We start from the raw sequence: 21,832 nt of genomic DNA, 5'->3' as shown, positions 1-21,832 counted from the left end.
ATCAAAAATAGTGTGTCTGGTTATTTGGAAACCGACTTTTAAAAACCAAATAGAACAACAAACTTCTATCCTACAAAAAAAACTATTGAAAAAAAGGAGTTCTCAGCTCTTAGACAGAAAACGAAACATTTAGAATCTGTTCAACAACAGCACGATGACGTTTCAGATGAACACGAACAATATTCCAGACGCATATGTCTGAAGTTTATAAATGTACCTATTGACGACGAGGAAAATCTCTTTGAAATCGGTGATTGATATCTGTAACCACATGTTGAAGGTAACCATCAAAGAAACCACGTCTCCCGTTGCCATATTCTCGGGCACGTTAGGAATTGAAAGACTACGATTATCGTCCGTTTTGTGAGATATTTCGATAGGCAGAATGTGTTTGTAGCAAAATCCAAGTTAAATGGTAACAGTAATGGTACCATGATAATAATATTTATTTTTGAGTAATTACACGTACCTGGAAAAAAACGTTTTATTATGTCAAATCTACAACCATGAGTGTGTCCTCGGGACTCAAGCTGTTATACAATATTGTCCCGAAATTATGATTATGTTGTGTGAATGATGAACGAGCATGCTATATATTACTAACAATGCTTCATTAAACGTAAATTAAGCCTGTTCATCAGTCTTTCCTTCAAAATGTATGTATTTGTATACCAAATACAACTTTGATTTCCTATTTTCCGGATAACTCTTCTATCTTTTTTCTGTTCCTATTATCTTCGTCTTTTCTCAAATTCTGTTCTCAGCTTTTCGCAGGTAGATGGCACTTGGTCTCAACTATACGTACATGTTTCTAATCGGTTTTTTTTCGCTCACCAAACGCATTATACCATTTTAAGTACCCTCCATGACGGGATGTTGAATTGATGCGTGGGGATGTGCGATTGGAAACTTTTACAATAAGCTAGGACCTGTATCTATGTTTTGTAGATTTTTTATTTTGATCAATTTTCTTACTGAGATCGCAAAACTCAAAAAATGCCAATCGCTTTGTGTGTACCGGATTTACTTTTCTTCCTAAGTGTTGTTAACCAGCCCCCACTTGTATAAAACATCTCAACTTGAGATTTCCTCAAGTCGAGATTTTCCTCAGCTGATATCTCCTCAAAAACGACTTGTATAAAATTTTCTCAATGAACAGGAGGAAGGCATCGACTAGGATGTCCTGAAATTCCTTGAGGAATTTTCATACAAGATATTTTCAAGGAGATATTAGCTGAGGAAAATCTGGGCTTGAGGAAATCTCAAGTTGAGATGTTTTATACAAGTGGGGCCTGAACATTTAACTGATTCTGCTACTTTCGCTCTTACCTGCTGGCGATCTACACCCCAACCGGGTCCTGTACACGACAACATACTTTCGGCTAATGATCAAGTATCGATGAATTTTTTTATCTGAATATGGTTTTAATATAATGCAATTAAATATTAGGAGTGTAAGAAATAAACTACAGTTTCTGGAACATTTTACGGAAGACGTAGACATAATGTGTTTAACTGAAACTCATTTAGATAAAAATACTGCTTGATAATTTTAGTATTATATTTAGAAAAGATCGGAACTCTTTTGGATTTGGTATCCTTATTTATGCACAGCACGAAGTAATTTTGAAACGATGTGGATTTAGAATCGTTAAATGATGAGTCAATTTGGATAGAATTAGTTTCAGAAAATGTAAAGTATGTTTTGGGTTGTGTTTACAGACCCTCGTGGCCAAATGTAGCATCTGGTGTATGGGGTCGTTTAAAACATTCGTTAGATCTAGCTCTTACTATTACACCAAACGTTATCGTAACAGGTGACGTAAACATTGACTTAATGTCTAACCGTATACACCAGTTACTCGATATATTAAACCAGTATAATCGATAATAAATGCAAAAGGTTTACTAATGAAATTTTGAAAATATTTGAAAAAAAAAAATTCCATCAAAACATGTAACCGTTAGACTAAATGATAAATGTTGGATGAATGGCAATATAAGGTAATATATATGCGAATTATAAACAAATTGCGTAGAGTTTTTATCAGCAAAAAAATCAAACAAACAAAACAGAGTTATCTCTCGCAAATTATAATAAAAAAAAAACTAGAAATAAGGTTAGCAATATGATAAAGTATGCGAGGGAACATTTTATGAAACTATTGATGATGCCATAGCAAACAGTAGTAATAGTCCAAGAACGTATTGGAAGATTATGTTAATTAAAGAAAAGTTAAATACAGGTAGTTTTTCTTTATTTGATAATACATCTAATAATATAGTTTACGATGATAAATGTGAAATATTAAACAATTATTTTCAATCTGTTACCGACCTTGATGACTCTAATGAATCCTTGCCCTATTTCGAGAAGCGAACAAACTATTATTGGTGAGTTAATTGTCATTCCCCAAGACGTAGTAGATATTATTCAAATTTTAAAAAAAATAAACAAAGCTTTAGGTCCAGACAGAATAAGTCATACAATGTTAAAACTAGCAATCAATGAGATTGCAGTACCGCTTTCGATTTTATTTAACGAGTCTCTTAATACATGTCAATTTCTATGTCCTTGGAAATTTGCTTATGTTATGCCACTTTACAAGAAAGGTAATTCTTAGCTTCCAGAAAACTACAGACCGATTTCGTTATTAAGTTGTATTGGGAAAGTTTTTAACGTACCGTTTATAAACATATATATAATTATCTTGTTGATCAAAATTTGTTTTTAACTGCTCTAGATAACAAAGAACATACAGCGATTATTTTTTGTGATTTTTCGAGAGCTTTCGATCGTGTTTGGCACAGGGGAGTAATTTTAAAGCTTGAAAATTATGAAATTACGGGAAAGTTACTGAAATGGTTTGAACACTGCCTCTCTGAGAGAAAACAATCAGTTGTTATGAAAAAGTGTACTTCTGAAAGAATTCTTAAAGCTGGGGTTCCACAGGGGTCAGTTTTAGGGCCGATGTTATTTCTTATTTATATTAATGGTATTGCAGATAATTTACTATCAGTTGCTCGACTATTCGCTGGTGATACAGCATCGGTACACTCAACCAGAAATTTGGCAGAATTGGAGCAAGTTATAAATTTTGATTTAGAGCAACTAAGACTTTGGTCCGAAAAGTGGTTAATGTCTTTAAATTCGTTTAAAACTGAATCATTATTGTTATCATTTGTTAACGTACCTTATGAGCCTTTTTAGGTGAAGGTGGCATGGTAGCGAATAAAGTGTTTTCTGTGCCAAGATTTAGGAAGTACCTTGAGGAACTATTAGATTTTAAGGCTGACGTGTTTGTTTGCTTGGGAGGGAATGACATTTCAACCGACTCATATCCAGCAGATATCATAGACAGTCTCAAGCTTTTAGTAGATGTTATGGAAGCGTCAGGGATGAGGACAGTTCTAATTCAGGAAATTGTGGTAAATTAAAGGATGACTTGTCCATGCCACATTTCAAACACCAGCAGTCGTCAGTGAACAAGAATTTATTCAAGGTGTTCAAGGACAGGGTAGTAAAGACGAGCATTCCATATCCAGCGCTGTATGCGACAGACCTTGTCCACTTCAATGACAAAGGACTAGCAAAGTATTACCATAACATTTGTATAGTGTTGTTTAGGTACAAACAGACATTAAAAAAGAAAAACAAAAGCAAAAAAAAAAAAAACAAAAAAAAACAAAAAACAAAAAAAAAAACAAAAACAAAAACAAAAAAAAACAAACAAACAAAAAACAAAAAACACCCCCATCCCCCCAAAAAGGGGTCATGAAAGCAGGGTCCATGATCCCGAGACCTGGACAATGCGGTCATATATTCCTGATAATGTTACTTTACTAGCAGCATTATCAATACATTATCACCGTAGCAGATGACTTTCTACATTATATCAGTAAATAATGGAACGCAAAGGAAAACATCCCTGACTTATTTTACTTACTGCCGACAACATACCAGCACAACAATTTTTCCTGAGATTTTAAATATAACTAAGAATAGTCATTATTCTTTACTGTTGTTGGGGGATTGGGCGCGGGGATTGCTAAAACTGTTAACACAGCACATAAAGGTATTACCGATCTTCCGTGAAATATTTTATAATTATACTATGAATCTACAAATCATCCACTCGATTCTGCCCGATCCTGTAAATCGTCTTTCGGTCCTGTGTGTCACATTACGGTTATGTGAAAAGAACACAATATATTTTTTGGCCGTTTTTTTTATCAATATGAAACTTTAATATTTTAACTAAGATGGATTAGAAATCCATTACAATCATTGAAACGGCACTGTTCTGCCCCGATTCTGCCCGATCCTGTAAATCGTCTTTCAGTCCTGTGTGGCACATGACGTTATATGAGGAAACTCAATATCTTTTTTGGCCGTTTTGATCAATGTGAAACTATTTTATTTTAACTAAGATCATTTAACACAATTTACTGCCCAAATTCAACATATAAACCGTCCTATTCATAATGTTTAATATATGATGATATCAATGCAAAAGAAATTAATTAAAATCATTTAAACGGCACTATTCTACTCCTGTTCTGTCCGGTCCTGCCCGATCCTGCCCGATCATGTAAATCGTCCTACCGGGGTCTCGGGAGATTCAGGCTGCTCAAAATTGTGAAGAATTTTTACGATTGTCATTATTATCTCATTGAACATATTATATTTCTTTCTGCGATGTGAAGTCTGGCATGATTGTTGTTCTTTGTATGACTGGTAATTCAGTAAAATTTTGTTTGTGTGTGGTTTATATGTTGAATTTGGGCAGTAAATTGATTTTAGTGTAATTACTGTGGTGTTAAATGATCTTAGTTAAAATAAAATAGTTTCACATTGATCAAAACGGCCAAAAAAGATATTGAGTTTCCTCATATAACGTCATATGCCACACAGGACTGAAAGACGATTTACAGGATCGGGCAGAATCGAGTGGTTGATTTGTAGATTCATAGTATAATTATAAAATATTTCACGGAAAATCGGTAATACCTTTTTGTGCTGTGTTAAGTTCTAAACAAATGGACACATGCATTAGATAATGGATACCCAGTAGACTGTGTGTACATGGATTATCAGAAAGCATTCGATACTGTGCCACATAAAAGACTACTGAGTAAGTTACAATCTTATGGAATTCACACAAACTTACTGAGATGGACAAAAGAATTCTTATACAATAGAAAACAAAGAGTATCAATAAATGGTGAAAATTCAGACTGGACTGATGTTACATCTGGCATACCACAGGGATCAGTGTTGGGCCCGACATTATTTGTTATATTTCCTCCCACAATAAGGCCCCTCGCGCGCTTACATTATTTGTTATATTTATAAAACAAATAAAGTTTATATTATATTATTTGTTATATTTATAAATGATCTACCAGAAATTGTGAAATCAGACGTTTACCTGTTTGCAGACGATACAAAAATATTCAGAATCATTACAGACAAGAATGACAATACCGTTCTACAGAAGGACCTAGACACAATGTCCCAGTGGAGTGACACCTGGCTTTGGAGATTTCATCCGGACAAGTGTAAACATATGCACATATGTAAAAAAATCTCAGCTTGCTGATCATGAAACTATATACACACTAAAAGGAAAATCGTTACAGAGAGTAGAAACAGAAAAAGACATTGGAGTAGTCATAGATAATAACTTAAACTTCGAGAGACATATATGTGAAAAAGTAAATAAAGCAAATTCTATGTTTGCACTCCTTAGAAGAACTTTCCAATATTTGAATGCAGATTCTTTTACTCCGTTATACAAGACCTTAGTAAGAACTCACTTAGACTTTGCCAGTCCTGTGTGGTCACCATATAAAATGAAACACATTGAGAAGCTAGAAGGGGTACAAAGAAGGGCAACAAAACAGTTACCAGGATTCAAGGAGTTGAGCTATTCAGAAAGACTGAAAAAACTTAAATTACCTACATTATCATAAAGGAGACTACGGGGAGACATGATCGAGCTGTACAAGATAATCCACAGTCATTACGATCCTGAAGCAAGTAATTTTGTAGCATTATAGAAGGATACAGCGGCACGTCATGGAACAAGAGGGAATTCTTTAAAAATTTATCCACAACACACCAAATCGGACTTGAGAAAAAATTACTTCACTGTTAGATCTGTCAACGTATGGAACAACTTACCTGAGAATGGTGTCAGTGCACCAACAAAGAACACTTTTAAAAATAGACTGGACAAGTATTGGGAAAATCAATATATTTTATATGATTTCAAAGCAACACTAGGAATTGACGCGAATAGAAGAGGGCAGGGAATACACATCTAGTCTGGTGAAGAGGTCATTTAAGGACCTGTACCAGAAAACTACTCTAAGTAACTCTAAGTTTATGGAGGGTTATTGCATAGACTTAGATATATATCTAAGTCCGTGGTTATAGTACCATGTCATTCCTATATTCCTGGAATTATGTTATCAATTAATTAAATTCATGTTCTGGTGTATGTATGAATGGTCATACTTGAATATTCTGGGCAGTTTGGATGTAAATTCTCAATTTTAGTACAGCCCTTATTTTTAATCATGGTTAAATTAAAGCTTTTCTTTGTTCGAGCATGTGAAGCTTTTGATCGATACGGATGTTCCAGTATTTTGGTTAAAGGGGAATCCCGCCATCCAGTAACATCTAAAAGGTAATAATGTCTGCTACGACGAGGCCTAATGTCGATAAGTAACAATATTATTTTATCAATGCTTAATTTGACACGTAATTTGATAATGTATCACAATACTGTTGTCATGTTTAATGGCCACGACGGTATTGGATCATGAGAGCTGACTCCATACACAACGTGGTATATCAGTTTGGAAAACTCAGAATTCGGTTGGGAGTTTTCCCGAACTGATATTAACACGACGAATTGCACGGACCCCTAGAGATGAGGCGTGCCAGACTCTCAGACATCTAGTGGTATTAACGTGATTAAGGTCTAAATTTACAGCAATAAAAATGCATACTTTTCATAGTTAACATATAGCAATTAACAGATTAAAACTGCACTGGGATCAAGATGTTCTGTACATTACGTGTTTTATTTTAGCGCGCCATCATTCAAATGCCGTTTCACATTTATATCGCGATTTTCTTATGTTAATATATGCTTATATCATAGAGGTCTCTCCTATTTCAGATACCAAGCATGTTTGGTGGTGGCCAACAGCCACCGACACAAGGAGGTGGTGGTATGTATCGATATATCTTTAACAGTTTTTAAAGTAAATGTTGTCCCCTACTGGTTAGAAGCTGAAAGTGTTGTAAAGATTTGCAGAGTTTGACCCAGCTAGACAGGGTGATATGTTGAATGTCAGAGCCTATTGCAGAATATATCAAATATTTTTGCAAGTACAATACATGTCAATTTGACATATTCTCAAATCTGTCCTTGTATTTCATTAATACCAATAAATTAGGACCCTGTTCACTGTCTATAACCTAGACTAAACCAAAAATATTTTCTTGTTTCAGGTAATTACCACACATATATACCCAAGTATTTTGTACATACCTAAAAGTTCTTAAGTCTTAAGAAGCACTGTTAAAGACAAGATCCCATTCAATTCCTACATAAAGTATACAACATTTTTTGTAAAAAATTTTCTTTTGCCTGTCAACCCTAAATTTTTCCAACATGTTACAGGAAACACTTTTATTTGGTCTGGACCTACATGTAAATGTAATTTTTTCAGTGCATATTTCATGTTAAACAATACTGTCCAAATTTTACAATATCAAAAACCTTGGATGACAGAGAATTCAGTGTCGCCAGCCTCAAATCTATTCTTCCAATGTTGGGTCATAGTCCTTCAAAAGCAATGCTAGCAGGATGTTTTCGAGGGCCATCAAAGAAAAAGACCTTCCATTCAATTCTTTTGTACACTTATCAAACTTGCATATATTAAGATGATGTTCTATGTTTTGTTTGAACATTATTGTGACCAAATTAGACCCAAAACTTGATTCTAAATTTTTCAAATACTGAACAAAAGACAGGAAATATAAGGTGATTCTAACATTTCCAAGATTTGAGTAGGCAAATCCAACGGCCAATATCAGGTTGACCTGAAAAATTAGGTGAGACAGAGACACTGACTGTTGTGTACCAAAATGTGCCATAGGTACTATCTCCCATTCGGATGCAGCAGTTTAAGTTAAGTCAAGACCTTTTGTTCAGGTTTGCAAGAAAATATCATTCTGTTGTCCTGTGAAAAGTCCAGCAAATTGACATTTGAAGGAAATTACTGTTTTGGCTCTCTGGGTTTATTGAAGGATACTATTTCCACCAAAAGTTCATGACATATGCCATTCAATGCAATTACCAAAAATTATGTTTAAATGATTTGTTGCAGGGTTTACATTTGGTAATACTGCTACACCTTCCACACAAGCATCAACCGCTGGGGGATTTAAGTTTGGGACACCATCTGCGGCATCAACACCTGCTGCGACAGGCTTCAATTTTGGTCAACAAACCAGCGCTGCCAACACTGCATCAACAGGATTCTCATTTGGGACAGCTGGTACTCAGGGCACAACTGCTAGCTCTGCTGGCACTACTGCAGCTCCAACTGGCCTCGGAGCAGGTTTCAACTTCAACACTGGTAATATTGTTTTTGATGTTGATAATGATATTTTATAATTTGATCATTTCTTTTGATATAAAGCTGTTTTGATGACAGATTCCCCATAATTAGAACTTAATCTCTTAACAAAGAAAATTTATCCTTTGCTCATAAGGTTATATTGGATTTTTTGACAAACTGGAAGAATAACAGTTACATGCTTTTTTCTTTCCTTCAGCAACAGCGAACACATCAGCCACAGGAATTCGCCAGCCAACAGCCACTGCTTCACCATTTAACTTCGCCAACACGATAAGCTCCACCACTGCGCCAGCTACCACAGGTATATAACATCAGCTGTTGAATCTGTTCAAACAAAAACTTCAGTTTGACTTCTTATTTGAGTAGGTTAACAGTGTCATTGCAGGATGGCAACAGGCTATCTCCTGAATGTCTTATAACAATAAGTGAAAGATATCAGTTTTACATTTCTTAAGAAATTTATAAGTATATTTAGATGACAATGTGTCCCTTATTTATACAGTCCCCAAGTTCCCAAGGCTAACCCCTCCTCCCTGTATTGTTATTTCAGAAGTCAACATGTAGTTGAATTACCTTGTAGATCCATGCACTGGTACAGATTACTTCTAATAGATAACTTATCTAAATGTAAAATAGATGTATATGTATTTGTCAAAATTATCAGAAAATAAAAAAGATGTTTATTTTTTAAAGATCAAAAACATTCACTGATACAATTTTGGAAATTATTGTTTCTTTGATAGTTTGACTGGTAAACATTGACTGTGAGAATGAATTTGCTCTGACAGGAAATTTAAATGCCTTTTTTTTTGACATTTTATAAGGTACACCTGGACTTCTTAGTACTCCAGTAAATCAATCAACTGGACTTACCCTTGGTAGCAGCACTGCTGCTCCTAGCTTGGCACTTGGTGGCAGCTCTGCTGCTCCCAGTCTGACACTTGGTGGAAGCACTGCTGCACCTGGCCTAACACTTGGTGGAAACACTGCTGCGCCTGGCCTGACACTTGGTGGCAGCACTGCTGCACCTGGTCTGACACTTGGTGGCAGCACTGCTGCGCCTGGCCTGACACTTAGTGGCAGCACTGCTGCACCTAGTCTGACACTTGGTAGCAGCACTCCAGCTTCTACAGGCCTGAAACTTGGAGGCAGTAATGCTGCACCAGGCTTGACACTTGGCAGTGCTGGTACACCTGGCTTGACACTTGGCAGTGTTGGTACACCTGGTTTGACACTTGGCAGTGTTGGTACACCTGGTTTGACACTTGGCAGTGTTGGTACACCTGGCTTGACTCTTGGCAGCACTCCTGCTTCTACCGGTCTCACTCTTGGTGGCAGCACTGCTGTATCCACAGGTCTGACATTAGGAGGGAGCACACAAGCTTCTACAGGCCTGACACTAGGGGTTAGTACTGCAGCAAGCACAGGACTGAAATTGCCATCAACATCAGCTGCTACAACTTCGGCTGCTACGGGATTGACTCTCCAGGGATCTTCAGCACCAAAGACTACAGTACAAGGATTCACAGCACCAACAGGAGCGACAGCTACAACGTAATTATCCATTACTATAATTTTCAAAGTACATATATATCCACCATGACATTTTTAGGTCACCTGAGACAAAGTCTCAAAAGTTTCAAAACTGTTCTTTATACAGTCCCAATACCCCAAGGGCTTGAGGGGCGGGGCCAAAATTGACTCAGATATCAAAAATCTTCTTCTCAAAACCCAGATATGGTAGAATCAAATACTCTTCTTGAATGGAAGCATTCTAAGAAGGTTTACCAAAGTTGTGAATTTCATGGCCCCAGGGTTTCTGTATAGGGAAACTAGATTTTTGAACATAATTTGGTTAATTTCCATTGGGAATATTTCAGATTTGGTTGGAATTTTGAGTGAAGGTGACGGCTTGATGGTATTCCCATTTTGATCCTGAATGACCCCCTGGGGCTGATTGGCGGTGCCAAAAGGGGTCAAACTGACTTAAATTTCAAAAATCTTCTTCTCAAGACCCAGATATGGTAGAATCAAATGTTCTTCATGAAGTGAAGCATCTTAAGGTGTTTTAATTACTAAAATGAGTCTCACATTTCTTCCTGAGGAGGAATTTTTTTAGACTTTACTGTAATTTTCATAGAAAAAAATTTTTTTTTGAGTGTAATGTTTGTTATTTCCCACTGGAAATAACTTAATAAGAATTATCAGTATAGGATGACAGTTTTGATGGAATGCATGTATTGACACTGTCTATATTCATTGTCACAATTTCTGTTTCATGATACTTGATAACTATTCTTTAACCTTTATATTCAACATTGCTTATCTCAGGTGACCATCAAGGCCTCTAGGCCTCTTGTTTATGATCAGAGTCCTAAGAGGCTTCTGAAAATTGGCCAGTTTATGATAAGTTTATGAATTTTATAATTTATCATGTAGCAGAGCACATTGTGAAATTTTTATCTGTTTTAACACTCAGATTAGAGCATCCTGCATATATCATGATAAGCCCATTTTCTGTATAATTTTTGAGATGATATTTGTACTGTAACACCTGTTGTCACCTGTCTGTTAACATGTTGCTGTTATGGGAATGTTCACCTGTTGTCTGTTATACTGGAATGTTTACCTGTTGTCTGTTATACTGGAATGTTTACCTGTTGTCTGTTATACTGGAATGTTTACCTGTTGTCTGTTATACTGGAATGTTTACCTGTTGTCTGTTATACTGGAATGTTTACCTGTTGTCTGTTATACTGGAATGTTTACCTGTTGTCTGTTATACTGGAATGTTTACCTGTTGTCTGTTATACTGGAATGTTTACCTGTTGTCTGTTATACTGGAATGTTTACCTGTTGTCTGTTATACTGGAATGTTTACCTGTTGTCTGTTATACTGGAATGTTTACCTGTTGTCTGTTATACTGGAATGTTCACCTGTTGTCTGTTATACTGGAATGTTCATACTGGAATGTTTACCTGTTGTCTGTTATAGTGGAATGTTTACCTGTTGTCTGTTATACTGGAATGTTTACCTGTTGTCTGTTATACTGGAATGTTTACCTGTTGTCTGTTATACTGGAATGTTTACCTGTTGTCTGTTATACTGGAATGTTTACTTGTCTGTTATACTGGAATGTTTACCTGTTGTCTGTTATACTGGAATGTTTACCTGTTGTCTGTTATACTGGAATGTTTACCTGTTGTCTGTTATACTGGAATGTTTACCTGTTGTCTGTTATACTGGAATGTTTACTTGTTGTCTGTTATACTGGAATGTTTACCTGTTGTCTGTTATACTGGAATGTTTACCTGTTGTCTGTTATACTGGAATGTTTACCTGTTGTCTGTTATACTGGAATGTTTACCTGTTGTCTGTTATACTGGACTGTACACCTGTTGTCTGTTATACTGGAATGTTTACCTGTTGTCTGTTATACTGGAATGTTTACCTGTTGTCTGTTATACTGGAATGTTTACCTGTTGTCTGTTATACTGGAATGTTTACCTGTTGTCTGTTATACTGGAATGTTTACCTGTTGTCTGTTATACTGGAATGTTTACCTGTTGTCTGTTATACTGGAATGTTTACCTGTTGTCTGTTATACTGGAATGTTTACCTGTTGTCTGTTATACTGGAATGTTTACCTGTTGTCTGTTATACTGGAATGTTTACCTGTTGTCTGTTATACTGGAATGTTTACCTGTTGTCTGTTATACTGGAATGTTTACCTGTTGTCTGTTATACTGGAATGTTTACCTGTTGTCTGTTATACTGGAATGTTTACCTGTTGTCTGTTATAGTGGAATGTTTACCTGTTGTTGTGTTTACCTGTTGTCTGTTATACTGGTTTAATGTTTGTTTACCTGTTGTCTGTTATACTGGAATGTTTACCTGTTGTCTGTTATACTGGAATGTTTACCTGTTGTCTGTTATACTGGAATGTTTACCTGTTGTCTGTTATACTGGAATGTTTACTTGTTGTCTGTTATACTGGACTGTACACCTGTTGTCTGTTATACTGGAATGTTTACCTGTTGTCTGTTATACTGGAATGTTTACCTGTTGTCTGTTATACTGGAATGTTTACCTGTTGGAATGTTGTTATACTGGAATGTTTACCTGTTGTCTGTTATACTGGAATGTTTACCTGTTGTCTGTTATACTGGAATGTTTACCTGTTGTCTGTTATACTGGAATGTTTACCTGTTGTCTGTTATACTGGAATGTTCACCTGTTGTCTGTTATACTGGAATGTTTACCTGTTGTCTGTTATACTGGAATGTTTACCTGTTGTCTGTTATACTGGAATGTTTACCTGTTGTCTGTTATACTGGAATGTTTACCTGTTGTCTGTTATACTGGAATGTTTACCTGTTGTCTGTTATACTGGAATGTTTACCTGTTGTCTGTTATACTGGAATGTTTACTGTTGTCTGTTATACTGGAATGTTTACCTGTTGTCTGTTATACTGGAATGTTTACCTGTTGTCTGTTATACTGGAATGTTTACCTGTTGTCTGTTATACTGGAATGTTTACCTGTTGTCTGTTATACTGGAATGTTTACCTGTTGTCTGTTATACTGGAATGTTTACCTGTTGTCTGTTATACTGGAATGTTTACCTGTTGTCTGTTATACTGGAATGTTTACCTGTTGTCTGTTATACTGGAATGTTTACCTGTTGTCTGTTATACTGGAATGTTTACCTGTTGTCTGTTATACTGGAATGTTTACTGGAATGTTCTGTTGTCTGTTATACTGGAATGTTTACCTGTTGTCTGTTATACTGGAATGTTTACTGTTGTCTGTTATACTGGAATGTTTACCTGTTGTCTGTTATACTGGAATGTTTACCTGTTGTCTGTTATACTGGAATGTTTACCTGTTGTCTGTTATACTGGAATGTTCACCTGTTGTCTGTTATACTGGAATGTTCACCTGTTGTCTGTTATACTGGAATGTTTACCTGTTGTCTGTTATACTGGAATGTTTACCTGTTGTCTGTTATACTGGAATGTTTACCTGTTGTCTGTTATACTGGAATGTTTACTTGTTGTCTGTTATACTGGAATGTTCACCTGTTGTCTGTTATACTGGAATGTTCACCTGTTGTCTGTTATACTGGAATGTTCACCTGTTGTCTGTTATACTGGAATGTTACACCTGTTACATGTCTGTTATACTGGAATGTTTACAACATCTGTTACAAATGTTGTCAGAGTCTGTTATACTGGAATGTTTACCTGTTGTCTGTTATACTGGAATGTTCACCTGTTGTCTGTTATACTGGAATGTTCACCTGTTGTCTGTTATACTGGAACGTTTACCTGTTGTCTGTTTTAAGTGAATGTTGACCTTGAATTGTTTCAGAGCTACACAGAAACAGATTACATATCAGCAACTGGAGGACAACATCAACAAATGGATGTCAGAGCTGGATAAACAGGAGAAGGACTTCCTGGAGCAAGCCACACAGGTCAACGGTTGGGACCGGTTACTTATAGACAATGGCGAGAAGGTGTGTTAACTTGCAGAGAAAATCTAAGATAAAAGACTTACCATAAACACCCACATAATGTGGATGTTTTTTGTTTTTGGAAAATAAAAGTCCAAAGTTTGGGGTGCGCACATTGCCTAGCTGTTGGATTTTCAAGAGTTTTTTTCCATGGAAAAATCAAAGATTCTTTTAGCCACCATCATTTTTTTAGGATTATCCGGTACTCAAAACTGTCTCACAAAGGATTTTACGATTTATTTATGAATCAAAATAGTGAATAAGATAATTACTGTATATATTAATGCAAACAATCCGTGTGAATATCATGCAAAACCTGGACAAATTGTTTGAAAACGTGATAGCAACTAGACAGACAGAAAACTAATGATTTACAAAGACAGTGACCTGTTTGGGATATTGAAAATATGGTGATTATAATGTAATTATCTTTGGAAACACTTACACGTTCAACTGTCTTAAGAAATTGACAGGTTTCATTTTATTTTCCTTCACGTCAGTTATCCCAACGAAGCAGAAGCCATGGGCACATGTCTGTTTTCATGCGTATTAGTGGAAGTTAGAGTTAACATATTAGTATGTGGAATGTGGATTGAGACTTATCATCAGACTATGGATTCAATTCCTTATTTATTGATCTTATTGATGTTTATAAAGCATATATCGTCTAATGATAAAGAAGGAATAGTCTTTGTGTGATTATCTTACCAAAATGTGTAAAGAAACACTATTCTTCTTTTGACAGTACACATAAGCATGTCTACAGTACATTCTGCGTAGTTTCATTTTATACTCTGTATACCAATTGCCTACGTAAACAGATTTGGGACCTCAATTTATGTCAGCTGGCCCACGCTCGATGTGACAGCGAGACACAAAAGAAAAGTTGACTCTTGGAGATTGTATTTACCTGGTTTGATTATGAATAGATAGATAATGACTTGTACCGGTGATTTCGACACTGAACACTGTCGATTAGGGGTAGTGTGAAGACAAGTGCTTGTGTAGGTAAGATAATTAAGGGATAATTGGATAGGTAAGTGAATGACAGCGAAAATTGTCTGATGTCTAAAGAAAATAAACAAGACGATGCACAAATATTAAGCTGTAGTTAAACATAAGGTTATTAAAAAGTCAGTAAATGAGATGAAAACAAATTTTGAAGAGAATGCTTTCAAGTTTTGGACTTTATATTATTGGTCTGATGTCTGAACATTCCAAGATCAATTTCTTGGCTCCTGGAAATTAATTTCGACAGAATTTTTGGGTGCACACATTATGCAAGTAGAAGCTTTTTTTTTATTACCATGTTCCACCCTAAAAGTACCTTCGCACATTACGCAGGTTTTTACGGTAATTGTCTAGGTACCATTTTGTAGTGTGACTCCAGACAATTTAGATGGAGGGAGTGTATAGTGCTTTCCATGTCTCATTCCGTTGCATCCTGTTTAGAATCATTGTCATAGTCTGATAACCTCACTATATAAGCTTAAGATCATTTTACTTAATAGTACCATAACATCAAGTGCTAGACCTATTATTAAAGTGTTATAAGGTCAAAGATCACGTTATTTATTAATGCAGGGGCATTCGTATCTACAAAGAGACTAGTCAACTGTTTTGAAGAGATATACATTACTTTGGATCAACTCATAGTAATATTAAACTCTACCTCAGAGTTGTCTACTCCTGGCTGTATACCATAGTAAAGTGGACATATCTCAGAGTGCTTCATTACTATCAAATGTTAAGTCACTGTGACCTATATATTCTGCTGATTTAAGTGCTGTTAGACCTTGATTTTTTCCGTTTCTTTTTGTATTACTTGATATTTATCTCCATCTCCATCAAAATATGAACAGTTGCTCCTGTATGTTTCATGAAATCTTATTTTTATGTATTACAGATTTCTGCCTTGAACAGTGATATGGAGCGAGTGAAGATCGACCAACAGAAACTTGACCATGAGCTGGACTTTATCAAGTCCCAACAGCAAGAACTATCTGACCTTTTGACCCCACTGGAGAAGTCTGTTGAACAGCAGCCCAACATCAACTTTCAACAGCATGCTGACTTGGAACGGGAGCATACGTAAGTCAAACTAGGCTTTATGGATTTGTATATGTCACACATGTGGTGCATCTTACTGCCCTGTTATATCATACTTTCAGGATTACAGGGTTTAAAACCTATGAACATTTTCTTCTGAAAAATCACGAAACCTGATGTCATACTGTGCAAGTAAAACACATGGATAAGATGCTGTCAAGTTTGCTGATATAAATGATGTTGGCCCAGTTTCAAAAGGTCGCAATGATCAAATATTTTAACATCTTCAAACAATTCATAGATATATAAAGTAACTGAGCCCATTTTTGTAAGTACTACAACATCTCAATTGGTAGGGTATCGGACTTTACGCCTCAGTTGAAGATATGAAGTGCATGATTTGATCCTTACCAGGGACAGTTTTCCTGATCTCAGTAAGTGGAGATCACAGATTGTCCTCTACTGTAGTTCCTGTGTCATTGGGCACATTGTTGTATCTTTAGTTTAGGCGAGGCATATAACCATAAGGGCCCTAGTTAGCATGCAGTGCACCTCCTGCATGATGTTCTGTGAGGAAAGCACCGGCTATTGACCCTGGCTGTTCATGGAGCCATTGCCTATGGTTACTGATATTTTTAGCTGATCTGAGTTTTGGTTAGTACAAAGGAAAACAAATGACATACATTTTGCTATATATTTCGTGTCTTTAGGTATCAGTTGGCAGAGAATGTGGATGCCCAGTTGAAGCGAATGGTGCAGGACTTGAAAGAGATTATAGACCACCTCAACATGACCAACTCTAACCAGGATAACTCTGACCCGGTAAGTTCTCCCTTCTATTGTGTATCAGGATATTCTGTTTACATCGGCATTTTTACTCAAGAGTGATCCCTGTAAAATAGACATATCCTTTCAAATGTAAAAGTAAAAGCTTATTTTAGGAGTCACTGACATACTCTCAAGTGTCTACTAAATATCTTATGGTCTTGACCCTCTAACACAGAGTGTGGGCATCAGAACTGTAGGTTACCGACAATTCTGAATCTTGGATTTGGTTAGTTTGTAGCATCTATAGATCTGTTTCTCATGGTCTACAATGGATGCATTTATGGCATGGTCAAGAGATTAGAATATTCATTTTTGTAGTGAAATTTTTCAAGCAGGGTAGAATAAAGCTTGTAAAATGTTTCGCTGTGACATTGTCGTCATCATTAAGATATCTGACTATCTGTAGAATACTTCAGTTTGTTGAAAATATTTGAGGGAATTGACACAACTGAAGAAAAATCTATTAACAAATGAGAATAATTTGTTATGTACAGTGAGACAAGGTTAAAATGTACAACAGAATACAACAAATAAGAATAGGTTGTTATGTACAGTGAGACAAGGTTAAAATGTACAACAGAATACAACAAATAAGAATAGGTTGTTATGTACAGTGAGACAAGGTTAAAATGTACAACAGAATACAACAAATAAGAATAGGTTGTTATGTACAGTGAGACAAGGTTAAAATGTACAACAGAATACAACAAATAAGAATAGGTTGTTATGTACAGTGAGACAAGGTTAAAATGTACAACAGAATACAACAAATAAGAATAGGTTGTTATGTACAGTGAGACAAGGTTAAAATGTACAACAGAATACAACAAATAAGAATAGGTTGTTATGTACAGTGAGACAAGGTTAAAATGTACAACAGAATACAACAAATAAGAATAGGTTGTTATGTACAGTGAGACAAGGTTAAAATGTACAACAGAATACAACAAATAAGAATAGGTTGTTATGTACAGTGAGACAAGGTTAAAATGTACAACAGAATACAACAAATAAGAATAGGTTGTTATGTACAGTGAGACAAGGTTAAAATGTACAACAGAATACAACAAATAAGAATAGGTTGTTATGTACAGTGAGACAAGGTTAAAATGTACAACAGAATACAACAAATAAGAATAGGTTGTTATGTACAGTGAGACAAGGTTAAAATGTACAACAGAATACAACAAATAAGAATAGGTTGTTATGTACAGTGAGACAAGGTTAAAATGTACAACAGAATACAACAAATAAGAATAGGTTGTTATGTACAGTGAGACAAGGTTAAAATGTACAACAGAATACAACAAATAAGAATAGGTTGTTATGTACAGTGAGACAAGGTTAAAATGTACAACAGAATACAACAAATAAGAATAGGTTGTTATGTACAGTGAGACAAGGTTAAAATGTACAACAGAATACAACAAATAAGAATAGGTTGTTATGTACAGTGAGACAAGGTTAAAATGTACAACAGAATACAACAAATAAGAATAGGTTGTTATGTACAGTGAGACAAGGTTAAAATGTACAACAGAATACAACAAATAAGAATAGGTTGTTATGTACAGTGAGACAAGGTTAAAATGTACAACAGAATACAACAAATAAGAATAGGTTGTTATGTACAGTGAGACAAGGTTAAAATGTACAACAGAATACAACAAATAAGAATAGGTTGTTATGTACAGTGAGACAAGGTTAAAATGTACAACAGAATACAACAAATAAGAATAGGTTGTTATGTACAGTGAGACAAGGTTAAAATGTACAACAGAATACAACAAATAAGAATAGGTTGTTATGTACAGTGAGACAAGGTTAAAATGTACAACAGAATACAACAAATAAGAATAGGTTGTTATGTACAGTGAGACAAGGTTAAAATGTACAACAGAATACAACAAATAAGAATAGGTTGTTATGTACAGTGAGACAAGGTTAAAATGTACAACAGAATACAACAAATAAGAATAGGTTGTTATGTACAGTGAGACAAGGTTAAAATGTACAACAGAATACAACAAATAAGAATAGGTTGTTATGTACAGTGAGACAAGGTTAAAATGTACAACAGAATACAACAAATAAGAATAGGTTGTTATGTACAGTGAGACAAGGTTAAAATGTACAACAGAATACAACAAATAAGAATAGGTTGTTATGTACAGTGAGACAAGGTTAAAATGTACAACAGAATACAACAAATAAGAATAGGTTGTTATGTACAGTGAGACAAGGTTAAAATGTACAACAGAATACAACAAATAAGAATAGGTTGTTATGTACAGTGAGACAAGGTTAAAATGTACAACAGAATACAACAAATAAGAACAGATTGTTATGTACAGTGAGACAAGGTTAAAATGTACAACAGAATACAACAAATAAGAACAGATTGTTATCTGCAGTGAGACAAGGTTAAAATGCAGGGTTTTCCATAATGTTGTTAGTAGTAGGCTGTGTAGTGAAAGAATGGGGGCTGGCCTGTCGTGTACGTTTAGTCGTGTACGGAACATTATTACAGAATTGGATTGGTGTAGGCGGCCAAATGATCAAAGTAGTCGGTCAAATTGGCAGGCAACCGGCTTTTATGGAAAACCCTGATTAAATGTACAACAGAATACCACAGATGTTTATTTAAGTTTATTTAGTCATTATTTAGACCACTTCTTAGCCCACCATCATCAGAAAAAAGGAAAAAGACGCATGTTTCAAAAGAACAATTAAAGATTAAATAATGATACCACCCATATACTTCAATTCATAATTTGTTTCAAAGTAATAGAAAGGAATCCTTATCATAAAGAGGTGTGATTTATTTTGAAGTCCGAGGGTCAAGTAAATGTTTTACTGAAATAGTCTTAATTGGAGAGAAGAGTGTATTTGTTAGTCAATTTTGTGTGCATATGGGTAACTTTTATATTATTTTTATGTATATTAGCAAAAACTTCACAGCTTGTGTGAATTATGAAATCACCAATTACTTGAAATTCTTAGTCACTACAAAAGAATCCTGAAAATGAATATTAGCGAGAAAAAAAAAAAAAAATTTTGACACCATTGGTAAACTTGTGTTAACATGTACAAAATTGTTCTTGTTACAGACACAACAAATAACAAAAATTTTAAACTCGCACATGGATTCCTTACAATGGATTGATCAAAATACAGGTATGTATTTTCTGACTCTAAAATAAAGGAAAAAGACGGATACATTTACTGTTATCTCAAATAGAAAACTGTCTCTTGTAATTTAGTATCTCAGAAAATAGCATTGGTGTGCTGGAGTTAGAATTATTCTTAATGTGTTCATACTCACAAAATCACGCAGCATTGTGCTATATTTAATCTTCAGGGGATATTATTTGTCTCATTTTTGGAAGAAAACTGGTGAATTAAGAAGGAAATTTTTATAAGGAAATTGCAAATTTTGGGAGTTTGGCTTAGATTTTTGGAGTTTGGCTTAAATTTGAAGTAATTTTAGTTGGTAATTGGGGCCCATAATTAGCTTGAAATAGTCCTATTATAATAAACTCTTGTATAACATGTCCATGTATGGCAGTACAGAAGTTTACTAAATCTGGTTATATAATACTGATATGTAGTATTGTAATTTTATATTCACCCTTCATATCAAATAATATTGTGTGGTTATTTTTTTTCTGCTTCTGATATAATAAGAGGTACCATAAGATTATTTTTGTAAAAAGTTATGAAGGTTCTTTCATTACATGGTAATTTGAAGTTGTTTTCTCAGATTGACAAATTTCTTTTCAGCTCTTCTGGGTAGAAAAGTGGACGATATTTCTAAACAAATGGAGATGCAAAGAAAAGAACAAGAACGCAACTTTAGATTGGTTTATAATTGAATATCAACAAGAATGTAACTTTAAATTGGTTTATCATTGAATATCAACTGTTTCACTGGAGAATTTACAGATAATATCATTAGTCATGGAGAAAGGAAAATAAAATCAAATGTCAAGGCTTATGGTCATTTTCTGACCATACACTGAAGAGGAAGCTATCAATACCATTTCTCTAGGACTGAGATTGAGTTTAATATTAGACATCTACTATGGAGTTTATTACTCAACATTCAGTCTGATATTAAGTGAACGGTGAGGAATTAAGAGGGAAAAGTGAAGACACTTTCCATTGTTTACTTCTGAATCCTTTAAATTTATCAGATGCTACTGTGTGAAACTGAAATGAAAGATCGTTAAAAAATGACCAGACTGAAATAGTTGTCAGTAGAAAATCGTCACATAAGATTGATATGTTTATATATACAAGGTTACAAGACTTTTACTTTGACTGTGAAGCTTTATTACATTAATAAATCTTTCTGTGTAAATAGAATGTTTACTGTACCAGTCTTTTGTTTTGTAATAGACACATTTTACATAGTATGTATATCTATATTTGATCTTGTGAAGAGAGCAGACAACTTTTTTCAAGCAAACGAAAACATTATGTGTTTCAACAATATTATATCTTGACAAAAATGAACATATGAAGTTATAATATAGGGTGATCAGTAGGATAAAATGAATTGATGGAAAAGTCCTTGGATATTTCTAGGGATATTCAAACTACTTACAGGTCAGCCGTTTGGCCGTTATGATAACTGTGTAGAATGTACCATAGTACATTCTTTTTCTACAAGAAAAAGATTTGGCTTTGACAGGAGTCTTTATCACTAGAGGTCAGTAAGTTTGATGCCGTTAAAACTGGTTTATAATGAAACAATCTTCATCTTCAGA

The 21,832-nt window shown here is 34.9% G+C and overlaps 1 protein-coding gene across 1 annotated transcript; it reads left to right on the top strand.

Annotated features, from left to right (window-relative positions):
• Positions 1-6,651: 6,651 nt before the first annotated feature.
• Positions 6,652-21,442, top strand: LOC132553817 (nuclear pore glycoprotein p62-like). Its single transcript, XM_060218099.1, has 10 exons — positions 6,652-6,695; positions 7,194-7,245; positions 8,410-8,661; positions 8,861-8,965; positions 9,489-10,218; positions 14,039-14,186; positions 16,090-16,274; positions 16,943-17,054; positions 20,171-20,237; positions 20,844-21,442. The coding sequence occupies exons 2-10, from the start codon at positions 7,203-7,205 to the stop codon at positions 20,933-20,935; spliced, it is 1,734 nt and encodes a 577-aa protein (XP_060074082.1). The 5' UTR covers positions 6,652-6,695; positions 7,194-7,202; the 3' UTR covers positions 20,936-21,442.
• The last annotated feature ends 390 nt before the right edge of the window (positions 21,443-21,832 follow it).

This window comes from Ylistrum balloti, unplaced genomic scaffold, assembly GCF_031769215.1.
Source record: "Ylistrum balloti isolate Yb309-2 unplaced genomic scaffold, AGI_CSIRO_Ybal_v1 Utg369640, whole genome shotgun sequence".
In the NCBI taxonomy this organism is placed as follows: Eukaryota; Metazoa; Mollusca; class Bivalvia; order Pectinida; family Pectinidae; genus Ylistrum; species Ylistrum balloti.
Note: the sequence above shows the minus strand (reverse complement) of the source record. Positions and strands in the feature narration are given on the sequence as shown.

Coding starts and splice junctions, on each gene's coding strand:
- LOC132553817 (XM_060218099.1), top strand. CDS start 7,203: ATGTTTGGTGGTGGCCAACAGCCACCGACACAAGGAGGTGGTG. Junction 10,219..14,038: donor ACAGGAGCGACAGCTACAAC/GTAATTATCCAT, acceptor GAATTGTTTCAG/AGCTACACAGAAACAGATTA. Junction 20,238..20,843: donor ATGGATTGATCAAAATACAG/GTATGTATTTTC, acceptor ATTTCTTTTCAG/CTCTTCTGGGTAGAAAAGTG.